Source organism: Leucoraja erinacea, chromosome 40, assembly GCF_028641065.1.
Source record: "Leucoraja erinacea ecotype New England chromosome 40, Leri_hhj_1, whole genome shotgun sequence".
Classification (NCBI taxonomy): domain Eukaryota; kingdom Metazoa; phylum Chordata; class Chondrichthyes; order Rajiformes; family Rajidae; genus Leucoraja; species Leucoraja erinaceus.
The window spans coordinates 7,605,083-7,625,236 of record NC_073416.1 but is presented as its reverse complement, the minus strand read 5'-3'; the positions used below and the strand labels follow the sequence as shown (position 1 = coordinate 7,625,236).

At 42.2% G+C, this 20,154-nt stretch overlaps 1 protein-coding gene across 4 annotated transcripts in view; it reads right to left on the bottom strand.

Moving 5' to 3' along the window:
• The window catches only part of sarnp (SAP domain containing ribonucleoprotein), a 26,888-nt gene extending 10,993 nt beyond the window's left edge, over positions 1-15,895 (bottom strand). The window contains exons 1-9 of one of the 4 annotated variants that reach the window (XM_055664533.1): positions 15,738-15,895; positions 14,444-14,543; positions 12,749-12,795; positions 8,295-8,365; positions 6,876-6,939; positions 4,681-4,754; positions 3,355-3,380; positions 2,844-2,869; positions 2,037-2,105 (exon numbers count right to left, since the gene is read on the bottom strand). In XM_055664533.1, the coding sequence (XP_055520508.1) occupies positions 2,037-2,105; positions 2,844-2,869; positions 3,355-3,380; positions 4,681-4,754; positions 6,876-6,939; positions 8,295-8,365; positions 12,749-12,795; positions 14,444-14,543; positions 15,738-15,776 (516 nt within the window). In that variant the 5' untranslated portion in view covers positions 15,777-15,895. The remainder of the gene's footprint in view (positions 1-2,036; positions 2,106-2,843; positions 2,870-3,354; positions 3,381-4,680; positions 4,755-6,875; positions 6,940-8,294; positions 8,366-12,748; positions 12,796-14,443; positions 14,544-15,737) is intronic. The other 3 variants (XM_055664534.1, XM_055664536.1, XM_055664537.1) reach the window with 3 other exon arrangements.
• Positions 15,896-20,154: the final 4,259 nt, after the last annotated feature.

The following is a 20,154-nucleotide window of genomic DNA, read 5'->3' as shown; positions in this document are numbered from 1 at the left end:
TGGATTCAATTTGCAGTGTAAATAAAAACAGAACAAAGCAATTGAGTGAAAAATAAAACTTAAGTCATAAGAGGAAAGGAGAGAAAACAAAATCACAGTCAGCCTCTCTTGCAGTTGAAGTCCATTTTCTCCACATTCAAATACTAGAATTGTTTTTTTACAGAATGCACCTTGGATGCAGACAAATAAAGAGAACATTTTAATATTACTGGATTGCCAGAGTTTACCGATCACTTTCGAAACTACACAAATGTATTTTTAACGTGTTCAGCATCTCATGGAGGCCGACACCTCAGGCTATCACAGGAAGACATTAAGAAACATGTGACAGTTCCATGAGGAAAGGATCTTTTTCATTTCAAAATTAGTCTTGAGGAGGAATTTAAAAGGCCGGAGGGAAAGCAGGACTGTACACACACCTAGCTTTGATGGGCAGGTTTTGTTCATTGGCTTAGATATTTCAATCCCTGGCCCCTCAAGTTTGCATTGTAAGCTGTTACCATTGTGTTATGGAGTGGGATGAAGCAGATCGATACAGTGCTGTGGACAGACAAAGAGACGGTGCACACGTCAATCACAATCAGTCCCTTTGCACAGCAAACGGCCAATGACAATGACAACTTCACTGGGCTACAATTTTTGTAGCTGCCAGTGGTGTTCATCCTGCTGTCAACACTCATTACACCAACTAGCGTGGTTTGACGGAGGGCGCCACAAGAGCTCAGGAAGGGGTAGAAAGAACATATTGTTGCCTGAAGTGGCTCGCACAAGCAGTACTCTTAACACAAAGCCAAATTGTTTGCGGACTCAAGGCAGCAAAAACCGCAGGTGACAGATGGAGCCCATTGAAGTGTGCTGCATAATAAAAGTTTACATTCACTGCATGCACGAAATGGAATGATGGCTGAAATATGTGTAGTTTCAAAAGTAATGGCAACGTGGATATTTAATGCAGAGAAGTGTGGTTTCAGTATAAAGCAAGCGGGTCATTATCTCACAACATGCTGCAAGGACTCTAAATGGGGACAAAATTTAAAACACCTTATGATAATTAAACTTTTAAACTTGGTTGGAAAAAAGACAGTAGGTGTTAAACAATTAGTCAGTCTGGCAAAAACAGGTGATTTCCAACCTACAAGCCAGATTTTTCCATCCCCTCCTTTCTGCCATGCATCAAATCAACATTACTCATTACACTCAACAGCAATACCACAACCAGCACTTTGCAAAATGCACATTAGGTGCAATATATATTTTCTGAGGTATTATTAATATATTTTGGTCACTGGAAACCTTCAAACAAATATTGTAACTGTAAGGTGCATCAGCAACAGTTGTAAATGTTAATTAGATTCCAATAGGACAACAGACTCAGGTTAGCAACGAGTAATTGGACTTAGGAGTCAACACACCTCCAATTATTAAATGGAACAGAGGGGATTGACAAATTCAGTTCCTATTTTGCACTGCAACAGCATTATAAAACAAAGGTCCACTACTCATTTATTCTCTCATTAGGTTTCTAAAGCTTTAACAATACATTATATAATGAATGGTTTCAGTAACACAAATAACATCAATATCCGAGAATGATTTCATAAGTGACCCATGACCCAAGAACACTTATCTGTTGCGAACACATTCAAAATTCCTTCAAAGCTCATCAAGACAAACACATGTAATCAAAGGTCGCATGTAATCAAAAGTCTATTAGCCAGAACCTCCACTGCAATTCTTCATAATCAATGTGCGCAAATTGCATTAAAATAATAAATGGAATTTACATCCTGTTGAGGTGTGCCATTTCTTTGCAAATAATGTTTTTAAGTTGCCTTCTTCTCAGTGACTGAAGGGGCCCATCCCCTCCTTAGTTTCACAACAAAGCAATATGAAAAGGAGGAAAAGCGAACAAAATTTGGAAATTAAGCCTATCTGTTTAAAACAATTGCAACTCAACCATTTCCCAGCCCTCGCATGAAAATAAGTTCCAACTAAAAAAACCCAATTTGCATCTTAAATTGAGAGGTGGCACCTACCTTTATTGAGAGTGACGAAACATTCATACCAAATCTTTCAGCCCTCTCTCTCAATTTTTCTGCACTGATCTGAAAATTAAGAGTCATCTCTCAGAATACTTAAGTTTGATGTATTGCAGTCTAGCTAAATTGTACTTCTCCCTCCCAATATGGTCAGAATAACGCCTGCTTTCACCACCTATAATACACTAACATGCACCTTTAAAAGGAGGGTTAATAAAGTGTATGGCCACAAATCGTGGGACAATTAAAAAAATTGATATTCATAAGTCAGACATTGAAGCATGGAGATGAAAAACAATGGTTAATCTGTGCCTTGAATGTGCATGATCTTACAATGGATTGCACAGGAACACACACAACATTTGACATCAAGAGATATTGATTGGAAAATATTAAATGCAGGAGATGAAACAAGGATGAAAAACCTGAGAGGCCTTTATGATCAATTTGAAATAGATATTGGAATTCATATGACTGTAAATAATGTGCTTTTACAAATACATGTAAATTCATATACTCATACAGGTCAATTCAGGTTAAAGCATTGTTGCATATGATGGACTCCACCTTTAGACCACAGGTTGCAAGCTATTCCAAATGGAAGCCATTTTAAACACTGGACAATGTTCTTTCCAACTTTAGTTCCAGCAAATCAAAAGACTTTAAAACCAAAAACAATTTATTTGTTACCATATTTGATTCCATAGGAGCACACAGTTTGGAGGGAATAGATCAATTACTCAAAAATGCTGATGCAGAACAAATGAGATACAGGACTGATGGGAAGCATATTCATAAACTCACCACAGGTTTAGTACTTCCAGCAGTACCTGAAAAAGAAAAATTACCCATTTTTACACATCAACTTGGACATTTTAAGGCATGAGAACAGTAAAGGCATGCTCAAACATTGACTAGATTACTGTATGGTCATGTCTTTCACGGCCTAGTGTAGCATTGACACTAAGTACTGCATTGCATAGGTTAAGTATGCTGGAATAACGTGGGGTATTATAATTTAAATTGCAACAGCAAGAAAAACAATTTAATGCACGTCCAACAGAAAGATTTTTTTTAAATCTTGATGCAAATAATCTCTTTTGTTGGATATATTGAGACGGGAAAAATGTGCATTATAAATATTAGTTATTTCTCCTCCACCAGTCACTGACATTGCTATTTTAAATACACTGACACCAAGTTTACTAAGTTTGGGGAAGGTTGGATGATGTTGCTGCTCTTGGTTTTCTTTCTCAGGTAAATTCTAAGTTTAATAGCATCTACAATTTTGGGAACACAGTGATTTTGTACTTACCTTTTGTTGCAATAGGTAGCCCAAATCTGTTGTAGAAATAAAGAAAATGGTTAGATTCGCAGAATAGAAAAAAGTACTGTTAGAATCAGCTTGCTCCAAAAGGCCATTTGGGGGAAAAACACATCAGATTGCTGCATCAATGCTGCCATCTGCTGGACAGTATTTTAATTCAAATAGTTGGAATGGTTTGGACAAATCAGAATTAAAACAGCACAGGACGCAGCAATTCATGCAGAGCAAGGTTATTGACCTTATTCCCCAGTTCCTTCCCCAAAGCTCTGAAAATATTTCTGCCTTTTCCTATCCAATTCCATTTTTATAGCCCAGATTGACTATTCTATGTCGATGACAGCAGGGAACAGCTTCGCCGTCGTTACACTATTGAACATATCTCTCGTACTAGGGACAAACTCATGATCTTAAAATCTATTGCGATGTGGCCCTTGCGCTTTTCCCCCCTTTATCTGTATTTTCTCTGGCTGTCACACCAGATTCTGCACGTTGTTAATTATCTATTTTGCACTGCCTGTTGCGCTCATGTACAAAATGACCTGCTTGGATGGTATACAAAAGAGTTTTTCACTGTATCTTGCTACACAAACCAGGACCTGAACATGTGGCGAGTTCCACAGCATAACCATTCTGCATTAAAATGTTTCCACCCCACTCATTGACCCTTTTGCCCAAAGTTTAAAATCATGTGTCCTGATCCTTGGAGCAACTACTAATGAGTACACTCTCCCTCTACTTAATCTAAACAGTTTTGTACACTGATTAAATCCCTTGACCGTCGCTGCTTCTAGAACAACAGCTTCTCCAATCTAACCTTGTAGCTGTAATACCTCTATCCTGGTATACATTCTCATTTTTTTAAGCTTCCGCCCCAAATGCTGTCCAAGTGATATTCTCTGTGTTCACTATATTAATTCTTAGCCGCTTCTAATAAATTTAAAATGGCATATTGCCTAAATATCATATTCATTTACACTTCTATTTATGTTACAGACTAATTATCTATGCAAAACTGGAGAATGAAGAACTGGAGTTAAGGACAATAGCGACAAGTAAATGCGAAAATAGATATTCAAGTAAGCAGGTATGTTTACCATTGCTGTTCACCAATGAACGAGACAATATCTATATAATTGCTCACATCACCCTTGCATGGTGCTCTCTGTATTGGTTACATATGCACAACATATGACAACAGTTCCACTGCCAATCTGATTGAAAGTTTATTTTATTTATTCCCCAACACAAGATCAACACTTCAGTCTTAAGGTTGGAATGTATTTGCAAATCTTAATTTTATGCAATAGTTATTACCGTGCAGCGCGAGCAGCTTTCTTACTCTCAGCTGTCCCTGGCACATTGAAGCGCTCTGCTCTTTTCTTTAGCCTCTGTATGTAGAGAAGAAAAAGATTAAATAACATCAAGTTCTTTGAGAGCAAAAAAAAGAAATTATGGGGGTAAAATAATCCTATACAATACAGTAACTCCAAGTGTATGGAGTACAAATGTAATTTTAAACAAAATAAGTAGTCAAGATTAGGCCAAAACAATTGCCATTGTTGCTGTCATTTTCCCTCCAAGTTGAGATCACCCAAGGGTCACAATCGAGTTACACAATGGCACTTAAAAACCAGACACAAGCTTCAATCCAAGACTTCCCAACTACTTACAGAACTACTGTACTCAAGAGAGTATCCAATATCAAACTCCAATATCACCCATTATTATATTTAAATATGCTTGAGGGAAGGCCTCCGATGATGGTATACAGATACTCACCTGGAACAATCGCCACTTATCAGACAGTAATTTATATTGACCAAACCTCATTCAACACTGATGGTTATAGCATCTTAAATGCTCTATTTTACTTTGGGTAGAAACAATTGTACTCGCCTACCTGCAACCTAGTTCACAGGAAATTGACAAACTTACGAATTCTTTGCATTTGGTTTCAAATAATGCAACTAAAACCTCAAAAGTTCAAAATCAGCCAATGCCGCAGGGAGAATGATGTTTAGCGCCATTATAATTTAGTGCCAATGACCAGGAATTAGCATATTTACCTGCTGCGTCCATTCAGAGTTTAGTACAGTTATGATAGTGGTCACTTGCACATAAGACTTTAGCATTGCTATAATCTGCCACAATACAACCAACAAATTTAGCGCATTGTCCAATTTACTGCCACTGTTTAGTGTAATTATAGACCGGTGCCACCACTGCCCAATGTAGCGCCATTTCGTTCTGAGCCGCCACTAGCCAGTTTAGCATCATTTTGCTCTGAGCCGCCACTGCGCAATTTAACGCTATTTAATTCGGAGCTGCTAGTGCCATTATAAACCTCCGCCAATGTCCAGTTTAGTGCCGTTATAAAGCACTGCCAATGCCCAGTTTAGCGCCATTTTGTTCCGAGCCACTGTTGACCATTTTGCCGAGCCGTTACTACCCAGTTTTGTGCCATTATAAATTGCTGCTTGCTGCTCAGTTTAGTGCCATTTTTGTCAGAGCCGCCAGTGTCTAGTTTAGCATTTCATTCTGCCACGGCCACGTTCAGCATTGTTTCGTTCTGCCGCCACCGCTGCCCAGTTTAGCGTCATTATAAGCAGCCAATGTACAGAGATTAATACTGCTATAATGTACTGCAGTTATCTAATGATCAGCTGTAGTAGTCTCTTACCTGTGCCGAGGTTAATTGCAACAAGTGCACAGACTTTAATGCTACTATGGTTATAGAATTTAATGATTCTATAATCTGCCACTAAATTGACTAGAATTTAGTGCTGCCATTGTGCAGAATTTAGCACTTATACTCTTCTGCCAGTGTCTAGATTTGTCACACTTACCTGCAGCCCTTGTCCATACTTTCACTCTTAACTATCTGGTTACACTGTCCAGATATTAACACAGCCACTCGCCTACGTTTAGTGCTCCTTTTAGATGCTGCAGGAGTCCACTGGAGTCAGCACTGCTATACGTTTCTGCCTTTGTCCAGAGCTCAACAATGTTATTAAACTGTTGGCAACCAGAGTTATGCCCCCCCAATACACTCTTATTTTTGTATTCAAATTCAGAAATATCAGTGAACAAAAGGAATGCGGGTGGATGGGTCCTGCACATACCACAAAGAGCACTGGTAAGGCCATGGGCATGCTGCAGCTGTGCGAAAGTTATGCTGAAAACCTCTGTTGCGACTCATCAGCAATGTACCTCAACCTATTGCATCACAAACACAACCCACATACGGGTTATACAAGTCATCATGTAATAGGCAAATCACACTCACATGAACACACCAGCTGCAAGTGGTGGAGACTGTGCCAGCAACCCCAGTTATTAAAGGTACAAAAGAGTGAAAAGTATGTTCAAATAATAAATGGATACTAGGAATAGTTATATTGTTAGATTAAACATTTAATTGTGGTTACCAAATATCTACAAGACATACAGTCGTAAAAATTATTATTAGTGCAAGTAAAACACAAAGTCAGGGAAATTTGCAAAAGTACCTTGATACTCACCTCGCTTTCTGTCATTGGTCCCACTATTTTAACCAACTTCTTTGCTGCAGTTCTGAAAAATAAACACTTTTAGAATAGGGAAATCAAAAACATCTGATATTCATTTTAAATAGCAATGACCCTCCTCCTCCTCCCCTTTCCCCACCCAAGAAGAGACCGTTTTTAAATTAAGAAAAAGTGGTAGATTATAATTTGCAAAAAATCTTGCACCAGATCCAAAAATGTCACTCATTCATCAAGGCAAGAGTTCTAGGAATTGGACAATGATTCACATTCAAATGACCCAGTTTGAAATCCACGCTGGATCACCATTCCAAAATTATTGCTACACAGTAGGTCAGAGTATGAGGTGGACAACCAGAAAATTAGAATTAGATTCCTTTATTATCATTCAGACCTTTCGGTCTGAACGAAATTATGTTGCCTGCAGTCATACACAGAACCAATAAAAACAAAACATACAATAAACACAAATTAAACATCCACCACAGTGAGTTCACCAAGCACTGTGAGTTCACCACCACTGTGATGAAGGCAAAGTCTTAGTCTCCGTCTCTTCCCTCCTTGTTCTCCCTCCGAGACATCACTAGTGATCTTTAGGGTCATACAGCATGGAAACAGGCCCTTTCGCCAAACATGTCCATGCCGACCAAGTTGCCCCATCTACACTATTCTCAAATGCATGCGAGAATTTTGGTCCATATCCCTCCTTTCTTACCCAAGTACCTGTCCAAATGTATTTTAAATGTTGTCTCTAGCACCTGCCTCAACCATCTCCTCTGGTAGCTCATTCCATATACCCACCACCATCTGCGAGAATAAAATTGCCCCCTCAAGCACCTATTCTTTTCCCTCTCACCTTTAACCCATATTATCTGGCTAACCCTACTTTGGGGAAAATACTGCATCTAATGTACAGGTTAATCAACCTATAAAGAGCAATGTTGAGGACAATACATGTAGCACACTCCTCATTAATCTTAAAGTAGCATCTTAGAGCAGAATTAAGATTGATTGTAGGCTGAAAGACAAAACAATTTTGGTAAGCCTAATTTAGCAGTAAAACTTGAAACATCAAATATTCAACACCCAACAATAGCCAATAAGATTATTTCCACCTTGCATTGAAAATATTTAAGTTATGAACAATATCTTCCCATTACATTCAGCGCTAGCACAAGTGCACGTTTGATTTCCAACAAGACTAGCTAGCTGCTTTTGCAAAGAGGTACTCAATGGCCAGAACTGCAAATCAACACTTGCCAGGTCAAATCAGAAAACATAATTTTTCCTAAGAAACTGTATCAAAAATGTGAGCAGAATGTGTAGTTTATCAGCACAATTCCAACTCTCTGTATATAAAGTTACACAGCAAAATAATGCAAAACTGAAATTAGTAATATTTACTCTTCTGGTTCCTTGGCAGCAACAGTTTGACCTTCAACTTCTGGCTCAGCTTTCTGCTGCTGTTCCTCTTCCTGTGTGAAGTGAAGAACATCAATGTTTTCAAGAAAGAAGTATTTATACTCTACAATTAAAACAACAAACACTTTAGTCTTTGCTGAAACATAGGAGTTCAGGGTAAAAATGCCAATGCATACTGTTTTCCAGTGGCTAACATGAGAGATGCAGAAACATCATGCTCCATCACATCTCCAGAATTTCCAATATTTTGACTGTTCTCCATGAATAGTGGCAGGAGAGAGGTCAACTCAAAGTAGTGTATTTATTCCACATAATCACCTTTGATAGACAAATATCTCTAGTTATCTATATACGTGTGTGCGTATATATTTTTTGGCTATTGATTCGTTACTCCACCAAAGCCATTCGTTACTCCACCAAAATACATTCGCTCATCCACTCAATAAATTTAGTCATTTTTTCTGTACACATTTTTAATAAAACCCTCCCCCCCCCACCCACTAACTAATTTATTCGCCTCCCACTGGCCAGCGACCATAACGGCCACTGCTGCCCAGCGACCATAACGGCCGCTGCTGCCCAGCTCTCCTCCAAAAACGCCGACATTTTTCCCATTTCGCTAGCGATTATACTCCTAAACATACAAAAACATACCAAATTTAAACTGCTCAAGAAGGAACTGCAGATGCTGGAAGGTCGAAGGTACACAAAATTGCTGGAGAAACCGATCTCTATAAAGCTGAGGCCACGCGCCAACTCTCGGACACCTCCTCCTACTTACCCTTGGACCATGACCAGACTGACGAGCACCAGGCTACCATATCTAGCACCATCACCGACTTCATCAATTCCCACGCCCTGCCCGACCAAGCTTCCAACCTCATCGTTCCCCAGCCCCGCACGGCCCGTTTTTACCTTCTCCCCAAAATCCACAAACCCGGCTCTCCCGGCAGACCCATTGTCTCTGCCTGTTCGTGCCCCACCAAATCATCTCCACATACCTTGACTCCATCCTATCCCCCTTGGTCAAATCCCTTCCCACCTATGTTCTGGACACCTCAGACACTCTCCGCCGCCTCCATGCATTCCACTCTCTAGGCCCTCACCCCCTCATCTTCACCATGGATGTCCAGTCACTCTACACCTCCATCCCCCCCCAGGATGGCCTCAAAGCCCTCCGGTTCTTCCTCGACCAGAGGAGCAACCTATACCCAGCCACTGACACTCTCCTCCGCCTAGCGGAGTTGGTCCTCACCCTCAACAACTTTACATTTGACTCCTCCCATTTCCTCCAAACACAAGGCGTAGCTATGGGCACACGCATGGGCCCCAGCTACGCCTGCCTCTTTGTCGGGTATGTTGAACAATCCTTGTTCAATACGTACCAGGGCCCCATCCCCGACCTCTACCTCCGTTACATTGACAACTGCTTTTGGGCCACCTCCTGCACCTACACAACTGACTGACTTCATCCACTTCACCACCAACTTCCATCCGGCACTCCAATACACCTGGACCATTTCCCACACTTCCCTACCATTCTTTGACCTCACCATCTCCATCGCAGGGGACAGACTCCTGACCGACATGCACTCCAAACCAACTGACTCACATGGCTATCTGGATTACACGTCTCACCACCCTGCCCCCTGCAAAGACTCCAACCCCTACTCCCAATTCCTCCGCCTACGCCGCATCTGTTCCCAGGATGAGACATCCCATACCAGGGCATCGGAAATGTCCTCGTTCTTCAGGGAACGGGGATTCTCCTCCGCCACCATAGATGAGGCTCGCACCAGGGTCTCATCCATACCCCGCAACACTGCTCTCTCTCCCCATCCCCGCACTCGCAACAAGGGCAGAGCCCCCCTGGTCCTCACCTTTCACCCCACCAGCCGGCAAATACAACACATAATCCTCCGCCATTTCCGCCACCTCCAACGTGACCCCACCACTCGCCACATCTTCCCATCTCCCCCAATGTCTGCCTTCCGCAAATACCGCTCCCTCCGCAACTCCCTTGTCAATTCTTCCCTTCCCTCCCGTACCACCCCCTCCCCGGGCACTTTCCGTTGCAACCGCAAGAAATGCAACACCTGTCCCTTCACCTCCCCCCTCAACTCCATTCAAGGTCCCAAGCAGTCGTTCCAGGTGCGACAAAGGTTCACCTGTATCTCCTCCAACCTCATCTACTGCATCCGCTGCTCTAGATGTCAGCTGATTTACATTGGGGAGATTAAGCGGCATTTGGGCGATCGTTTCGCCGAACACCTCCGCTCAGTCCGCAATAACCTACTTGAACTCCCGGTGGCTCAGCACTTCAACTCCCCCTCCCATTCCCAATCCGACCTCTCTGTCCTGTGTCTCCTCCAATGCCAGAGTGAGCAACACCGTAAATTGGAGGAACAGCACCTCATATTCCGCCTGGGCAGCTTGCATACTGATGGCATGAATGTTGAATTCTCCCAATTTTGCTAGCCCTTGCTGTCTTCTCCCCTTCCTTAACCCTCGAGCTGTCTCCTCCCATCCCCCCGCCCTCGGGCTCCTCCTCCTCCCCTTTTTCCTTCCTTCTCCCCTCCCACCCCCCATCAGTCTGAAGAAGGGTTCCGGCCCGAAACGTTGCCTATTTCCTTCGCTCCATAGATGCTGCTGCACCCGCTGAGTTTCTCCAGCAATTTTGTGTACCTTCAAATTTAAACTGTTCTTCTTCCAAATATCCCCGTATTCTGCAGTGTCCGCATGAAAATTTGCTGCACTCCTTCAATTGCCACATCCTTCCCAGAATATGATGCACTAAAACTGCTCAGCACTCACACCAATATCCCATATTCCATAACTTTGCTAAATAACCAAATAACTGGAGCTTGCTTTTATTTTCTTAAAGGCATTTTTCCTGTTATACAAGACTGAGATTTTGATCAGCTATGAAAATGCCCTGTTTTAAAGTATAAATTCTTCTAACTAATCTGAGTATAGAAGTTGGGATGTTATGTTAAAGTTGTACAAGACGTTAGGCCACATTTGGAATAAGTGTTCAGTTTTGGTCACCCTGCTATATGACGGACACTGTTAAGCAGGAAATAGTGGATAGTAGGTTTACAAGGATGTTGCCAGGACTCGAGGGCCTGAACTATAGGGAGAGGTTGAACAGGCTAGGACTGTACTACTTAAGAGGGCAGGAGGATGAGAGGTGATCTTATAGAGGTGTTACCAGAGATAGGAGCAGAATTGGGCCATTCGGCCCATCAAGCCAACTCCACCATTCAATCATGGCTGACCTCTCTCTCCCTCCTAACCCCACGCTCCTGCCTTCTCCCTATAACCCCTGACACCCATACTATCTACCTCTCTCTCTCGCTCCGCCTTAAAAAGGTGTACAAGATCATGAGAGGAATAGATAGGGTGAATGCACAGAGTCTTTTATCAAGAGTAGGGGAATCAAGTACCAGGCAACATCAGTTTACAGTGAGAGGGGAAAGATTTAATAGGAAACTGAGGGGCAACTTTTTCCACACAAAGAGTGAAGTAGTTGAGGCACATAGTATAACACGATTTAAAATACATTTGGACAGATACATGAATAGGAATGGCTTAGAGGGATATGGGCCAAATACGGATAGGTGGGACTAGTGTAGATGGTGCATGTTGGTCAGCTGGGGCAAGTTGTCCAAAGGGTCTGTTTCTACGATGTGTGACTCTAATCAAGAATACAGTGCAAAGCGATATGTTAAACTTGGTAATTTCAAGGCAACACACATTCTCAACACTCAGCCAAGGATTTAGATACTGTTATCTAATTTTCCCCAGAGATCTAATAGTCAATAAGTTTGATGAACCTTTTTGAATAACGTATACAAACCCATAAATCTCAGCCTATCACCCAACACGATGTTGCCTCCAATGCCAAATCTCATAATGCAAATATGTAATCAGTCACATGCGCCATCACATCTCCAGAATTTCCACTATTTTGACTGTGCTCCATGAATAGTGGCAGGAGAGAGGTCAACTCAAAGTAGTGTTTTTATTCCTCAAACATACTTAACGATTGAGCATTCAAATCTCATGGGTGAAGAACTTAAAGATTCCCAACACTGGGTGAAGAAATTACTCTGCAGCCGAGTTCAATCCCTTAGCCCGAGATTGCTCTCATTGCACCCCAGCCCAAGGCTTTCTCGGCATCTCCCTTAAGGCCCAAGAATATTGTTTCAATGATATTCTATTTAAGAAACATAAAACAGACCCAATAGGTCATGACTGCAGACAAGTTGACTTGCTCATCTCCACAAACCCAGTACCATCAATAAAAAGAGTCACGCAGAACCCCAAATGTGAATTGCCATATGTAGAACTAGACAAAGATAGCTTTAACTAAGTGTTTTAACGTTGATGCCACAACATTCCAGTGAGCAACGATACACTGAGATGATATCTACCTCTGTATCTTCAGCTAGAACATCTTCTTCATTCACTTCTTCCTCAGCTGCAACAGAAAGTAGCATATTTAAACAGGACCATTACTAGTTTGATCTCACAGAAGAACTAGATTTAACAGCTAATTACCTACATATTCAGTCACTCTATTGAAGGTCAAGCTCTAGAAAGTATTAGAATATTGTAGTTTAAAAGGAAGCGCAGCATAAAATAAAGAGCTTTCCCTAGAATTAGGGTTAAAGAGCACATACTTCACAACAAAATATCTTCAGCCCCCTCCCCTTATATGCTGCATTTGCTGTGTGATGAGATTAAGCTCGTACACTGTAAACAATACGACATATATTGCACATCACTGTTAAAGCATACGACAGAAATATTTTCTAGATGTATTCAAGATTTGTAATCGTTAACCAGATCTGCTTGCTTGTCTACGTTTCTTGATAATAATCTATTGTATTGGTGTTTTATTGAATTATTCAGCCAAAATGGGGCATCACAGCCTGGTGCATGAAAAATAAATGCTAATTCTCTACTCTAACCCAGAAGCACAAAACAGACATGTGCGCTCATAATGTAACTTTTCCCTGCTCTCCATGTGCAGTCTGTCTGAAGTGGTGAGCTTTTCCGTTATTTTTAAGTTTTGTTCGAATATCCAACTATTTATATGGCCAACATCAGCTGACTCAGTACAGAAGCCACAAACGATATAAATATCAATTTAATTATTGTTTTAAACCACATTGCAATTAAATGCATTTTAAAGGATAGTGACCATCATTTTAACATTATTTTTATTACAACATATAAAACTCACATATATTGTCTAGGCCATAATGAAAAAATGAAGTAGAAATCCACATGAAGAAGACTATGGTTTCAACTAGGTCTTTTGAACAGATTGACGAGAAAATACGCACTCTTCCACCGCACAACTAAAATAGTGACTTTGAACAGGGATGAGCTGCAAGAGTCCGTGACAACATACAATGCATGACGCAAATAAAAATAAGGTACCCATTTGGCTCACTTTAACAAATACATGCAAAACATCCCATCCTGTCACAGCATCTGATTGACAAGGGATGCCATAAACTTTGAATTCATTAACTTAAAAACCTTAAAGTCCAATTCTAATCATTCTTGACTTAAAAATCATGAATTTGCTTGTTTGTTTCCCACTGTGTACTCATTACCCAAGCAATCCTTAAAAAAACGACTTACACAATATATAGCACCAAATGTTCATCAGAGAATCTGACTTGAGAACATTGTGGAAAGGATAATTAGATACATGGGCTACATTTAAAGAGATTTTTTTTAATACATCAGTAAGCATATGCTTAAAGAAACTGGAACAAAATTACACTGAAGGCAAAACCATTAAATCGTGAGTTTTCAAACATAAATTAGTGACAGGAAGAAATCATATGATAGTATAACTTGGAAGGGTACAGATTGAGCAGTTTGATCAACTACTGCTAATGCTGTCACCTTTTATAGCGATCAAAGTGTATGATTTAGAATTAATTTAGATTACACTTAACAACTCAATGGACGTTGTTTGCAAGTTCATTGTCTGGTTAACGAGAAATAATTCACAATCTGCCATAAGTACATTCTAGATTAAATTAGAAATGTTGAACAAGCTTTATAACTTGGGGTATATGTAGTATAAATAGTAATTAAAATGTTACCATGTTCTTCCAGGTAAGCCTGCAGTCTCTGGATGAGATCCTGTTTGTTTCCTTTAGAATCTAGTCCTCTCGAAACACATTCTTGTCTCAGTTCAGTCAACTAAAATAAAGTGAAAACAAAGGTTGGAATTGTGGAGGCTTAGATTCATCCAGTTTCCCTTAAAATACAGTTTCCCTACTGTTTCCCCATACCCTTGTATCAAAAAAAATAATCCTATGCCCTCATTATACAATAGTTTGTCTCATCTACTTTATTTTCAAACTCTGAAGAGGTTAATTTTTCTACCAGAAGTTTAAAATTGATGAACCTTCAACTCCTCAATTGAAGGAGAACGCATTTGTTACTCACCTCGTTACAGCCTTTTATAATTTAAAATACTTTCCTCTATTCAAAACTGTATCAGCGTTGCTCCTCACAATCTGAGGATCAATCAGTTATTTGTACCATGCACATTTCCCCTGCTCCTGCCACCCCCCAATTAAAAAAAATGGTGACGTTTATTATACAGCCCGAATTGCTTCCAAATTTAGGTGGCTGTTACAAGTCAGATTACTGGGTCTGCCATCACATAATAACCTAGAATGGGTAAGAAATACGATTTTTCTTACTGCAGGCCATTATTATGTCCCCCCCCCCCCAAGGCAATTAGATAGCTTTCTGATTATTGATACTGAATGGTTATTCCAGATTTATTGAATTACTTGAATTTAAATCTCCCAGCCGCTACGGTGGGATGAATTCATGTCACGGGATCAATGTTCCAGGTGTCTGGATGCAGCTCCAGTAACTTAAACACTATATCTCCACGTGATTCAGATTTTTTTTCTGAAAAAAAAGCTTATCCATCCACGCCTTCAGGAATTACATCCCATGTGATACGACTTGTAACCCATGAGGATACAGACGTGTACTCGACCCTGGTTCCGACGGTTCATTAGTCCACTAGGCCGTGTGGGAGCCATGTGTTGCTCCTCATCACGACGTTTATGCCGCTTAAAGCGTTAGGGCGGGAGGCAGTAATGGTGGGTGACTTTGAAACAGAAAAATACCCCCATCCTCAGAGCGACAGTTGCGGGGAGAGGGGGAAGGGGTGGGAATCGACCGCGGCAAACAGCCTCCCTTCCCCTTCCCTCCCCCCCCCCCGCCGGGTAGCGTCTCCGGGAGGACAAGCAAGTAAAAGATGAAGCCTGGCGGCTGCTTCGTCTTCTAAATGCAGTCCCTGACTCGCGATCCTCGGCTTATCCTGTCCCCAAAGATTCTCCTGAACCTCGCCTGGGTTTCAGCTCCCTGTACCTTCAATTTGCTAATGTCTACCCCCGTCCTGTCCGCCATCTTGCCAAACTCTTCTCCTCCCACCGCCGCTCGCCACCTGTCCAATCCTGGACCGCGTTAGTCACGATCAACAAGACGCCGCGCCATTGGTCCCCGTAAGATAGCGACGACAACTTGGTCATCCGTTGCTATGGCGCCCTGAAGTAAAATTAATATAGAAACTAATGGAGGTAAATTTAAAACGCTTTTATCAATATTTAAAATAAAATGTAAAAATCCACACAGTCCTAGCGATGTGCCAACTATCTTTTAGTAACAAAAAACAACAATCCTTACAAATTGTCCTTTCACCCTGATTTTCTTTTTCTAACTTTTGTTTCTAACTAACAGCATTTAATTGTCCTAAACCAAGAGTCAACCAGTTGTCACATGCAGGCCAGCTGGGTAAGGATGACAGATTACCCGACCCGAAGGATATAAATGAACCAGACTTTGATGACACATAATGTTGGAGTAACTCAGTGGGACAGGCAGCATCTCTGGAAAGAAGGAATGGGTGACGTTTCGGGTCGAGACCCTTCTTCAGTCTGATGGTTTCTTCGATGTAAACCAGGTGTAAACCTAGTGTAAACCTTCAGTGTAAACCAGCATCTGCGGTTCCTTCCTACACATTTGATGACAATCTGGTAGTTTCACAGTCACTTATTTGCATTTAAATTTGCTATTGTGCGATTCATATTCTTGTCTCTGGATCACTGGTCCAGAAGTCTGTAACTCATTCACTGTGCACTGTTCACCTCATACTGCTTTGTTTTCAAGAGTGGTAAATGGCAAGCAGTCAAACACAAAGGTGAACCTTGGCCTGAACCTAGCAGGACAAGGAAATAGTGGTTAAGAAGGTGTATGGAATACTTGCATTAAAAAAAACCTCAGGCATAGAGCACTGGAGCAGGGAGTTTTTTGTTACAACTATAACAAGTGAGACCACAGTTAGAGTCCAGTTTTGGTTATCACGTTACTGTTTAGTTTATTATTGTCACGTGTACCAAGTTACAGTGATAAGCTTGTTTGCTTACTATCCAGTCAAAGAAATGACTATACATGACATCGAGCGTAAGTACTCCCCACTCATCAGACGGGTTAAACCAACTGTAAGGACAGTTAAAGTCTGGTCAGAGGAAGCGGGCTTCACACTTCAGCAGTGTTTTGGAAACACTGACTGGAAGGCGTTTGCAGCCCAGGCCACCCTTGACTCTCACACGGACATTGATTCCTATACATCCTCTGTTCTGGACTTTATAAACTCCACCATCAATAGTGTCACCTCCCTCAAACAGGTGACCATATACCCGAATCAGAAGCCATGGATGAACAGCGAGGTCAGGCTACTGCTGAAAGCACGGGACACCGCTTTCAGGTCAGGCGATGCTCGAGCCTACAGTTCATCCAGGGCTAACCTGAAGAGGGGCATCAGGAAGGCCAAGCATTGCCATAAGCTCAGGATTGAGGAGCACTTCAACAACAACTCCGACCCCCGACGCATGTGGCAAGGCATCCAGGCCATCACGGACTACAGACCCTCCAACATCACCCCCACATCCAGCGACGCCTCCTTCCTTGAGGAGCTGAATCACTTCTATGGCCGCTTCGACAGGGACAATCTAGAGACAGCCATCAAGGCTGTGCTACCTGCCGATCACCAATCCCTCACACTCACCCCCTACGACGTGTACGTGGCACTGAGTAGGACTAATGCACGTAAGGCTGCTGGCCCTGACGGCATCCACGGGCGCGTGCTCAGTGCCTGTGCTGCGCAGCTGACAGACGTCTGGACTGACATCTTCAACCTGTCACTTGCCCAAGCAGTTGTCCCCACTTGCCTTAAAGCCACCTCCATCGTGCCAGTGCCAAAACACTCCACTGCGGCAAGCCTCAACGACTTCCGCCCAGTTGCACTTACCCCCATCATCACCAAGTGCTTCGAGAGGCTGGTCCTGGCACACCTCAAAAGCTGCCTACCCCCCACACTGGATCCCTATCAGTTTGCCTATCGCAAGAACAGGAGTACGGAGGATGCCATCTCAACGGCACTTCACTCCGCCCTCTCCCACCTTGACAACAGAGACACTTATGTAAGAATGCTGTTCATCGATTACAGCTCAGCATTCAACACCATTATTCCATCAAAACTGATCACCAAACTCGGTAACCTGGGCATCGACCCCTCCCTCTGCAACTGGATACTGGACTTTCTAACCAACAGACCCCAGTCTGTGAGGTTAGACAAGCACACCTCTTCAACCCTCACCCTGAACACCGGCGTCCCTCAGGGCTGTGTGCTGAGCCCCCTCCTCTACTCCCTCTTCACCTATGATGCACACCTGTACATGGTACTAACACCATCATCAAGTATGCAGATGATACAACGGTGATTGGCCTCATCAGCAACAACGATGAGCTGGCCTACAGGGAGGAGGTCCAGCACTTAGCAGCATGGTGCGCTGACAACAACCTGGCCCTTAACTCCAAGAAGACCAAGGAGCTCATTGTAGACTTCAGGAAGTCCAGAGGCGGCACGCACACCCCCATCCACATTAACGGGACGGAGGTGGAACGTGTTTCTAGCTTCAGGTTCCTGGGAGTCAACATCTCCGATGACCTCTCTTGGACCCACAATACCTCTACTCTGATCAAGAAGGCTCATCAGCGTCTCTTCTTCCTGAGAAGACTGAAGAAGGTCCATCTGTCTCCTCAGATCCTGGTGAACTTCTACCGCTGCACCATCGAGAGCATCCTTACCAACTGCATCACAGTATGGTATGGCAACTGCTCTGTCTCCGACCGGAAGGCATTGCAGAGGGTGGTGAAAATTGCCCAACGCATCACCGGTTCCACGCTCCCCTCCATTGAGTCTGTCCAAAGCAAGCGCTGTCTGCGGAGGGCGCTCAGCATCGCCAAGGACTGCTCTCACCCCAACCATGGACTGTTTACCCTCCTACCATCCGGGAGGCGCTACAGGTCTCTCCGTTGCTGAACCAGCAGGTCGAGGAACAGCTTCTTTCCGGCCGCTGTCAATCTACTAAACAACGTACCTCGGTGACTGCCAATCACCCCCCCCCACGGACACTTATTATTTATTTTTTTAATTCAAAATCGTTTGCTATGTCGCTCTTCAAAGGAGATGCTAAATGCATTTCGTTGTCTCTGTACTGTACACTGACAATGACAATGACAATTAAAATTGAATCTGAATCTGAATCTGATGACTACAATCAAGACCACAACAATGCACAGATAAAGGATAAAGGGAGGATCTGATAGCACTAGAGTGCAGAGAAGAGGTATAACAATGTTACCAAGGCAAAAAGCACTGAAGTTATGTCACCAGGGAAAAGGTACTAGGGATTGATTATTTTTTTGGATGGATGAGAGATTTACTTGAAGTGTATAAATTTATAAGTGCCCTGGACGGAGTAAACAGAGAAAATAAATCCCTTATCAAACAGTTCAGATACTGGGGAGCATAGATTTAAAATGAGAAGAAATAGTTTTGTTCAGTGAGTGGTGAGAATTTGGAATTCACTACGTGACAGGATAATGGAGGCAGAGTCTCTTCCCACAAAAATACTTACAAAGGTGAGAACAATAATAGGGCATAATATATTGATGAAAGACAAGGTCTTATCTATTCACAAAGCAATAATTTAATAAACTGTCTGGCTAAACTGAATGAATCTTAAAATACAACAACGTATCAAATTCAAAAACCAAAGAGGGGAAACCTAGATTACAACATGGTTGTACAGATGAACACAATGCTATCGCCAAAGCTGACCACTGGCTGCAGAAAGGATATTTGACAGTGACATCAATCTTTAATGTAAGTGACCTAATGTTCTGGGATTATCCTTGTTCAACCCACCATAAAGGTGAGGTCATCCAAAACTCTGTTCTTATATTGTTTAAGAAGGAACTGCAGATACTGGAAAATCAAAGGTACACAAAAAAGCTGGAGAAACTCAGCGGGTGCAGCAGCAACTATGGAGCGAAGGAAATTGGCAACATTTCGGGCCGAAACCCTTCTTCAGACTGATGTTTTGGCCCGAAACGTTGCCTATTTCCTTCGCTCCATAGATGCTGCTGCGCCCGCTGAGTTTCTCCAGCTTTTTTGTGTACCTTCTGCTCTTATATTCATTGCCCCGATCAATGAAGGCAAGCATTTGCAGTATTGCAGTCTTTCCAATGTCCGTCTGCTTTGAAAGATTGTCATAATGCCTCAGATGTCCCATTTTACTCATGAGCTGGTATTTATAGATCAGCCATCTTCAAAAATTGGGGCATATTTTGTTAATCTTATTCTAGTTGATTGATGTTTTAGGCATTTATGCTCATCAACAGATAAAGAAAGCAGTGCATGCAGGCTTCAGGTAAAAGTCCC